The following is a 10,000-nucleotide window of genomic DNA, read 5'->3' as shown; positions in this document are numbered from 1 at the left end:
CAGTGTTTAACATCTTAAACACTCACTTAAACCCGGGAAGCGGATCTCTGCTCTGCTTAGCTCTCCCTCGACTCCAAGTTGACAGCCCCATCTGCTGGCCCAGAACATCACTCTCTGGGCCGGAGCTCAGCCCTCACCGCCCCCCTCACGCCCGCACCAGACCCTCAGAGGACAGGCCCCTTCTGCAACCCACTGCAACGGTTTAGGGCCGCTCATGTAACACTGAGGCACCGTTAACAACACTGTGGGTGTGGAAATTAAATTGAGGATCCAAATTTAATGGAAGTGCTGGGGAAACCATTTCCAAAGGTAAAGTGTGCCTTTAATTGCACGGTGAATGGATTTGACCCAGTTGAAGACTCGTTGGTTAATGTCAACAGAGTTTCTCTATTGAAATATAACTCTGACCGGGCTGACACACACACACACACACACACACACACACACACACACACACACACACACACACACACACACACACACACACACACACACACACACACACACACACACACACACACACACACACACCATAGGAAGCAAGTCTGAAATGCCAACAGTGATGTGTGAAATACAGACAGCGGCTCCTAGGGCCCCACAGTGCCACACACACATACACACAAACACACACACACACACACGTACGCACACACAAGCAAAGATACAAGCAAACACACACGCACGCACACACAGAAACACACACATTTTTCCATACAACCATTAACGAAAAACACACATATTAGGCAACCTCTACTGCCCTTGCCCAGATGTGTTTTTTTTGTGTTAAATTATATTACTTTTATTAAATAAGATTAAATAATCACTATGCTATCAATGTCCATAGGCAGGGAAAGGGTATTTATTTTGAAATATGTTGTGACTGTTTGTTGCAACATTATGCATTTTGTATTTTCTGTATGGATTAAGTAAAGTCCTCTACTAGATTGTGTACTAAATACTAATGTGGATTATGCAAAATGTATCTAGGTAGCTCTGCGTGCGTATGTGTGTGTGTGTGCAGTTCTTTCATTTTGTGATATATTTATGTGAAAATAAACTGTACTTCTATTCATCCCTGTGGCCTACGTAGGCAGAAGCTGTGTGAGCAAAGTCACATATCTCGTCGTACCTAGCGAAGCGTCTCTCCTCATGTGCAACACGGTGGCATTTTCTGACCAATTTAAATACAACCTTAAAGATCACATTATAATGCACATATAATACCATTGCATTCAGTCCCTAGTGTTGAGTGGATACAAAATAGACAAGCCTAAAAACCAAACGCCAGTCCATTGTTACCACTGCTGATTCATGAATGAAGAAGATTAAAATATCGCGCAGCTATGTGCGAAATGTGAGATTATTAGTTCTTGATAATATGATAATGGACTGTGGATGGGTTAGGCATGAATAAGGCTGCACTGTTTAACAAGTGAAAGTCTACTTCCAAAAAGCCCCGGTTTCCTCCCTCATTCCTCTTTCCCTGGTGTTCTCTGGGTCTGCCTGCTGAATGTGGGTTACAGGGATGTGCTTGTTAGATGAGCAGTACCCTTCCCCATTACCAAACCTTATTATCATGCAACTTGGTGCATAAAAACACACTTGATTATCGAGCCTAAGCATCAGCTAAAGGGCATTTCAAACCTGTTAAACTGCCCTAGTCCTATTTGACAGGACACTGGATTTATACCCCCCACCAGTGCTGTTTTACCATTACAGTTGTTCTATGCAGAAACGCCAAATCGTGTCTACCGGTCCCAACACCGACAGACACGGCATCCCATAATATGTGGATTACATAAGATGATCGACACCGCTGGTTATTAGATAACCCCGACACATGCATCTGTGTGCCTCTCTGAGGTCCTCATCTACGTGCCAAAGGCCAGTCACACGGAGGTCAGCATAGTAGAAGCAGGCGTTCCACTACTACTACTGTCCGGACGACCTCCTGTGAGATAAACCCCTGAAACGGACATCCCCGCACCACGGCGCGCATTAAATCATCCCAGACATTTATTCACACTCTGACCGTTGTGTACGGAGCTAAACACCGATGCCAATGTTGTTTCTGTGTCCCTGCATCAAAACGTATGGGTCCGCAGCCACCCCGTGTGCAGCAGCCCCCGACACACACACACACACACCTCACCTCACAGCCCACCTATAATTGCTGGAGCAGGGTTCACTGTGTGTGTGTGACATGCCGCCAGACGTTCGCCACGGCCGTCATAAGAGTCTGGAAACCATTTAACGTTGAGGTGTGACCCTCCTTCCCCCCCCCCCCCCCCCCCCCCCCCCCCCCCCCCCTCGGCACGGAGACACTGGGTGCTGTGTGACACCTCGCGAGTGCCAGGAAGGGACGGCGTAATGGCGGCGTCCGGTTTCTTGTGCTCCTCGTCATTTCAACGTCATTTTGCCCCCCTGAGATATGGCCCTCCCTGCCCTGAGCAGACGCACTGTCCTGAGACCCGGGGGTGTACACACTCTGACTTTGACCTGTGGCTGTAGACACACACATGTTCGCCGTCGACCACTGAGCGGGATCGTGTTTTGAGAGTTCTTTGGCTGAGAAACCACCTGGAAGCGTGTCGGAGGCTGCGGGTTCAATCTCTGGAAGAATGGATTTTTTCCTGGGGAAAGGGTTGATTATGGTTCTGTTGATAAAACACTGTGAAGCACAAGGTAGGACGTCCCTTTTGAATCAAATGTGTGGATCCTCACGCGAGACTCTTGTAGAATGTCAGGCGAAAGGTCGAAAGAAACAATTACTTTGAACAAACGGTTACCCGGTTTCCATTATCTTATAGGAGTCTTACTGTGCGATGGCCTTTGCAGCAAAGCTACAACCCTTTATTTCTTTAAAACCTCGGAAAGGAAAAGCTAAATAATTTCGCGGGCGACGTTTAGCGCAGCTTCTGTTGCCGTTCATTGCACTCGAGGCGCTTGCATTGCGCCAGCATTAACAACGATCTATCCCTGATCACCCCATAGATCTGCCCGGCTCCGGCCTCGCCTCCAGCCCCGCGGCGCTGCCCCACCACGTGCTGAGCCAACCCCAGGGGCCGCAGCCGTCCCCGGGGACCGCCGCCGCCCCGGCCGTCGCCGCCCCCAGCATGAAGGAGGTGGAGCAGGCCGTGCAGGAGGCCTCGGAGCAGGTGGAGGGCGGGGGAGCGGAGGTGGTGCTGAAGGGGCTGCTGGAGAGGGTGGTGGAGGCCGCTCTGGGCGAGGCAGGGGGGGCGGAGGGGGTGCAGCAGGGGGCGGCGGCGGCGGCGGGAGGAGCCGGGGAGGGCGAGGCGGAGGCGGCGGCGGATGGAGGAGTTGGGGGAACGGTGGAGCAGGCGTCTGAGGGGGAGGGGGCGGGGCTGGATGGAGGCCTGGGGGCCGCGGCGGGAGGTCTGGATGGAGAGGAGCAGCAGGAGGCAGAGACCGGGGGATCGGACGCTGAGACCGCCGGGGCGGAGACGGACGCGGTGGGGGCTGACGGAGGAACCGGCTCCGAGTCGGAAGAGGCCACCGAAGCGGGGGTTGAGGAGCTGGACGAGACGGCGGTGGCTACATCCCCCGCGGCGTCTGAGGACACCCCCCCCGTGGTGCTGGTGGTGGAGCCCACAGACATCCTGGAGAAGATGGAGAAACAGGTGGAGGAGATGATCATTAAAGCAGGGGGCGAGGAGGTGTTGAAGCCGAGCATAGAAGGAGCCGGCGGAGATAGCACCAAAGAAGGAACGGAGAGAGGGGGGGCGAGCGAGGAGCAGCTTGGCGCTACGGAGGAGCCGACCGGGGGAGAGACAGAAGGGGGCGCGGGGGAGCTGGGGGGAGGGGAAGCCGCTCAGCAGCCTGGAGGAGATGTTGAAGCGAAGGAAGAGAGTAGTCACGTGCACGGAGCAGTCGGGGTCCAACTGCCCCCTGGTGGCGACGGGGGGGAGGACAGCGAGAGGGTTGGAGAGCAGGAACAGGAGGGGGCGACTGAGAATGAGGCAGACGAGCAAGAAGTAGAGGCAGGAGGTTTAGAGGTGAACGGAGGCTTGGCCGGTGTGGTGGGGGGAGAAGAAAACGGAGAAGGAGGGGCCGGGGCCTGGGGAGACGGGCCGGTTGGACCAGGGGAAGACGAGGGCGTGGCACTGAACGGGGAAGAGGTGGTGACACTGGACGGCGATGCAGCCACAGAGGCCACCACAGAGTCCTCCCAGACCGGTCAGACGAAGGAACAAGGTGATCTACAAGGAGACTTACACAGTCCCTTACATCTTACATACACACATGGTGACTATGTTGACAAAGGGATGCCATTGTGTTCAGATCCTCATGTCACATCCATCCATGTCATGGAGTTTCAAATATTCTTACCGTCTGTTTCTACTGACTGTACCTGAAGGTATAGCTTAACTTCAGGTACAGATCATTCCATTTGTAAAGATAAGGTCATTCAGATAAACTCCTATCTGAATGATAGGAGCTTGTCCTGAATCCTTAAGCTGCATCAGAACATTTAGGCTGGGTTGGAGACGTGGCCTCTTATCCTACTTACACAAAGGAGCCCAAGATGCCTTTAGACTCACAGGTCAGTCTCTAAAGGCTTCGCTCATCTAGGAACTGAGGACAATCTTCCAGGATTTGTTGCTAAAACTGGGTGGAAACAATCAGGGAGTTTTTTCAAAAAATCGGCCTTACAGAACCAATTAAAATAATTAAGGGAAGGGGGGACATGCAGAATTTGTGTGATTATAAACACTGTCGAACAAACACGGCTTTCTTGTCCTAGGTCCAAAATATTTTAACCAAGCTACTTTCCTAATTTCACCAATCTTGTACTGAGCAAATTGTTACAAATTATGTAACGATCCAGTTCCAGACATCCATTTTCAATGTTTGCCGTTTGTTTTGCTACTGAGGAGAATGAGGGGAGCGCATTATTTCCTGTACGACGACATTTCCTGTAAAATGTAATGGACGTCAGTTAGGGGCCGTTCAAACATGTTGCATTTAAAAATTACCCTGGCTGTCGATGGGAACAGGTGCGCCTACAAAGTGAGAACCATAGCAACCTGTCCTGCTCCATAGTTACTGGGACAATCTCTCTAAGCTAGCTGAAGAATACATTGTTTGTGCAGGCAGAGCACGCCTACTGAGCATAGCTTGACATAAGCTTTGACTCTCAGTCAAAGTGGCTGGGAGGCTTAGTTCTTCTGCCTCACTCAACTCTTGACTTCAGTGGCATGTGCAAGCAAAGATTGACACGCTGTGAACATATTTTACACTGTGAAGATACCATCATCTTTAGAGCACGCAGTACATGCACAGTACACACACACACACACACCCCCCCCACACACACCCCCCCCCCCACACACACACACACAAACACACACACACACCCCCCCCACACACACACACACACACACACACACACACACACACACACACACACACACACACACACACACACACACACACACACACACACACACACACACACACACACACACACACACACACACATTGCTCTCTGAAATCCGGCACTTATGCATACCACACGGTATGCATAATCCCACATTCCGTAGTGGCACTCACCTGTAACCTTGGCCTCTGTTCTTCATTTTCATGTGTGTGTCACATACTGAACCCCTGCTCTAGATGTGCTGGCCCTCTCCCCCGGGGCCTCTGAACACGGGGCTGGGGACCAGGCCCCCCCGGTCCAGGAGCAGGACTCCCTGCCTCGTCCCACCCTGGTCTGGGGAGAAACAGGAAGTGAGCATGTGGACAGAGAGGACCCTTTACTGCAAGGGACCAACTTCACCAACGAGATCCCCACCACGGACCACCTCTTCACCCATGGCCCGGCAGTCGCCACGGAAGCTTACCAGGATTTGATGGAACAGGCCCTGGCCACGCCCCCTGAGACAGAAGAGGCGGAGCCAGGTGGAGCCAATGAGTTGGTGACGGATGCTGCTGGTCCCTCAGGTGAAATACCATGCATCCAGGTTTTAAGGTCAAATATGTGTTTAAAAACTCTGACGAGGCCGAGATCAAATTTTAATGCCCCAACTCAAAAAAAAATCACAACATGAGCCGATAAACTTTAATGCGCATCATGGAATTGAGCCTCGGATTGTTGTTGCCTGATTATGGAGAACTACTCTGACTTTTCTGTTCTGACTATATAACATAATTTAAGTCAACAAAGTTGGAAATGAATGTCTTTACCTCAGGTATAATCAAATCTTTAATCACCATGTCATCCCCCCCTACCACTGTGAAGGAATCACTTATAATTCAGTTAAAGAAACAAAGCGGGGTATGGTAGATCGATGTTTGAAAAGTGCTTATACTCTGTTTAGGTACACATGCTTTGTTGGGGGATGAACACCACTAGAACTATGTGCTTCAACTAAAACAACCTTCATCCATCCATCAGTCTGTTCTGCATTTCATCCATTCATCCATCGATACCTCAGTATATCCAGCCATCCATCCAATCCTCATTTTCTCCCTCTGCCCATCAATCATTAGATTCACCCCTACTTTCATGTATCCATCCATCCATCATGTTATCATTCCTCCCTTCATGTATCCATCCATCCATCATGTTACCCCCCCCCCCTCATCCATCCATCATAGTCTCCATCTCCCCAGAGGGGGGCTTGCTGGGCGTGGAGGCGTGGAAGATAGGGGGCATCGCTGCTGCAGTTATCGTGGGGCTGGAGACCCTCCTCATCGTGGTATACATCCTGAAGTGTCGCACCGGAGCCAAAAGGTCTGGGCTCCCAACCATATTGACTTCTCATTGCTGACATACTGACCCCACATTATGGCTGTTTGTTATATTGATTATTTGAATGTTGCTTACTGCAGTGGTTCCCTCCCTGGTTTTAGCTAGTGACCCCGTTTCCTGCTCTATTTGAAAAAAAATGGCCTCCCCATCTTTAACCTTTGTGCATGTGCCTCCAGACAAATTGTCCGCAGGGAATATCAATGTCCCGGTGAATGTAATCGCATTGCTCTACTACTTTGAGGGATTGACAGTAGTTTGCCCCTAGCAGTTTGTACATACAGGACACGTCAAGGAGACTTTAAAAATATAGACATATATTTTTGCAACATGGATCATTAAATATCTCCTGTGACCCTATATGCATATTAAGTTTGGTCCCCTCCAAAAGGTTGGGAACCACTGGCTCACTGCAAAGGCTTTTATACAGATGGAGGGTAGTACAATGCCTGTATGTTGTGTGGCACATTCACGCGTAGTACATGTGTGCTTCTTTGTCTGCCTGTGAGTGTGTGTGCGTGTTTGCTGGACTGCATGTGTCTGCATATGTGTGTGAGTGTATGTGTACATGCCTGCATGTGTGTGTTTGCTGGTGCGTGTTCATGTGTATGTGTCTGCATGTGCGTGGGTGTGTTTGTGTGTGTGTGTGTGTGTGTGTGTGTGTGTGTGTGTGTGCGTGTGTGTGTGTGTGTGTGTGTGTGTGTGTGTGTGTGTGTGTGTGTGTGTGCAGTGCCCCAGTTCCGGGAGCCTGTGAGAAGGGCCATGTGGAGCCAGAGACCCCCACAGGAGGAGACTGCATTGACGACTATCTTCCTGCGAGCAACGGGGACACCCAGCTGTACGTTGACGACACCACGCTACAGCATCTACACAAAAACACACAGAGTCAGGCAGACCCATATGGCTAATGCACACCACAAAAACTAAACAGAACACACATTTCCGCACAGGAATTCTCATTGGGTTTACAAAAGACCTCTTCACACGCATGTCACCTTCTGATGCACGATTTTCATATCATGTATATAGATCAAACTTGACCCCATGTCTGAAGACTAAGTGCGATGACTCCAAAACCGGCATGCATTCACCAACCCTGGTGTTGGGGGGAGTGGGCGTGTGAGTCAGGGGGTCTGATGAATGGGGTTGTGTGCCCTCTCAGCTGATATCTTGCTGTTGTGTGAACGGCTGCGGTGTGCTCAGGGAGCTGCTGATTTGGTCACATGGCACACGCCGCTTTTCAAGAAGTCAGAAGTACTACTCTGCTCCGATGCCACTGGGGCTGGTGGATCACACTGAGGCAGCCCTGCTTCAACTGCTAGCCAGAGAGGAGGGTCCGGTTTGTGTTGGGATCATTGGCTATTCTTGTGCCTCTATGTGTCTCTATTTATACCGTGTATGTATCATGGCATGTTGCTTTTTATCATCATCATACAGAATCAACCAATGTGTCACTAAGATGCGGATAGTAAACAAGAAAGTCGTTTCCCTCTGTCTAGGGATCCTCATGTGCATTTGTTTGTGCATGGGCTTGCCTGTCGCCCGTGCACATGAAAGCATGCCATACTTTGTGCAAGGCACAAAGAGAAATTAGATGTGTGATATGCACAGAAGAGCGACAAAGAACGCTGCATTATTTAGCACAGCTTGAAAAGTGTCCTTCTTAACACACTTGACAGCAGCAATGTCAGTTCAAGCAAACAAAAACATGGCAAGTAGAACAAGCAGCTCTCAAAATGCCAATAAAACTCTCATCTCTAGCAACATTACAATCTTGATGCAAAAGAAACAAATAGCATTACCAATCCAGACAAGAGTAGCATTTCCAATCCAGATGAGATTTGCATTACCAATCCAGACACAAGTAATGTATCCAATCCTGACACTACTAGTGTGTTACCAATTAAAGGTTGGGTATGGAATTGGCTTTTTTGGCAATTTTTGCAAAATTACTTGAAATCCTTATCATAACCCACTTACAGCCACTGAGTTAGAAGTACTGACATGAAAATTAAACAAGTCAATCATCTGTGGAACGGGCAGGGCTCGAAAAACTCCAGCCAAGGATTTCCAGAGCCACCGAGTTGCATTGGACAGTAAGTACGTCAATCAAACGGTCGTACTGCACTCCCCCTCCCCCGCACGCGACCCCTTCGTGCAGTACTCGTGGCCCAGAGCTCGTGACCCAGAGCAAGCTCCTGTTTGTTGTTTTCCTGCGGTAGCTACTGGAACTAGTTAATCCACATTTGGACCTAGCAGTAGAAGACAATTTCCATGGCAGACAAGACGCCACCATCCCCACCACCACCACCACCACCAGCAAAGAGAAGGAAAACTCTTTTTCAGAGAGTAATTGATAATAAGAACGCTGAAAGAGAAAAACTGAAATCAAGAATAAACCTAGGCGCTGCTTATAGTAATGATGATATTAATGATTTATGTGACCGTTTAATGTTTAGAATATCTGGTGCAACTTACAGCTGAATGTAGTACCATGTTGTACTGGCTCGCTCTCGCGCATCTGTGTTCGCGCTCGTGCATGATTGCGCGTCCAGGTACTTGGAATGGGTGGAGTCAGAGTCAGCGTTGAAGGAGAGGGGGTAGGACCATTTGACCTGTGTATTTTCAAAATCTGCTGGCGTTTCGCAAATCCCATACCCAACCTTTAAGACACGTATTGTAAATAATCCAGAAACAAGCAGCGTTACTTGTGAGTGTGACTTATAATCGGAAAGATGTACACACCGTCCCTGTTTGGCTGAAGGTGGTTTATCCTTGATAAAATAAATGAGAGCCGTCAGTTGCGTTATTTTGTAAATCCCCTCCAGTTTATTCAAGGGCAAACACAGCAACATGCTATGGATTCACTTGGTCCCAGGGTGACATCGTCGTTCACAAATTCAATAAGTATCCAATTTAAGGCCTTTTTCCCTTTGCCTATTGATGAAAAATACAGCATCATAAGAAAAAGAATGAATACACTTTGCATTCAGCCATGCAATATAAAAATATAAAAGCATATTTATGTCATAGGGGCCCTATGACATAAATATGCTTTTATATTTTTATATATTTTTTATGTATCTCTTCTGCACTCCCATCAATAGTTACCGTGTCATGTCAGCTCACGCACTTCAGCACCGTGCACTCGCACATCAGCCGCGTGCCCCTCCAACACACAACAGCACCTCGCACCTCCAACACAACTCAGCCCCCCTGCTTGGGAAA

The 10,000-nt window shown here is 49.3% G+C and overlaps 1 protein-coding gene across 1 annotated transcript in view; it reads left to right on the top strand.

Annotated features, from left to right (window-relative positions):
* The first annotated feature begins 3,284 nt into the window (after window positions 1–3,284).
* Window positions 3,285–10,000, top strand: part of si:dkeyp-118a3.2 (uncharacterized) — a 7,698-nt gene continuing 982 nt past the window's right edge. Inside the window, exons 1-4 of the mRNA XM_030352905.1 lie at window positions 3,285–4,215; window positions 5,638–5,964; window positions 6,637–6,757; window positions 7,503–7,610. Coding sequence (XP_030208765.1) covers window positions 3,630–4,215; window positions 5,638–5,964; window positions 6,637–6,757; window positions 7,503–7,610 — 1,142 coding nt within the window. The 5' untranslated portion in view covers window positions 3,285–3,629. The remainder of the gene's footprint in view (window positions 4,216–5,637; window positions 5,965–6,636; window positions 6,758–7,502; window positions 7,611–10,000) is intronic.

Source organism: Gadus morhua, chromosome 3 (genome assembly GCF_902167405.1).
Source record: "Gadus morhua chromosome 3, gadMor3.0, whole genome shotgun sequence".
Taxonomy (NCBI): domain Eukaryota; kingdom Metazoa; phylum Chordata; class Actinopteri; order Gadiformes; family Gadidae; genus Gadus; species Gadus morhua.
This window is presented reverse-complemented; position numbering and strand designations above follow the sequence as displayed.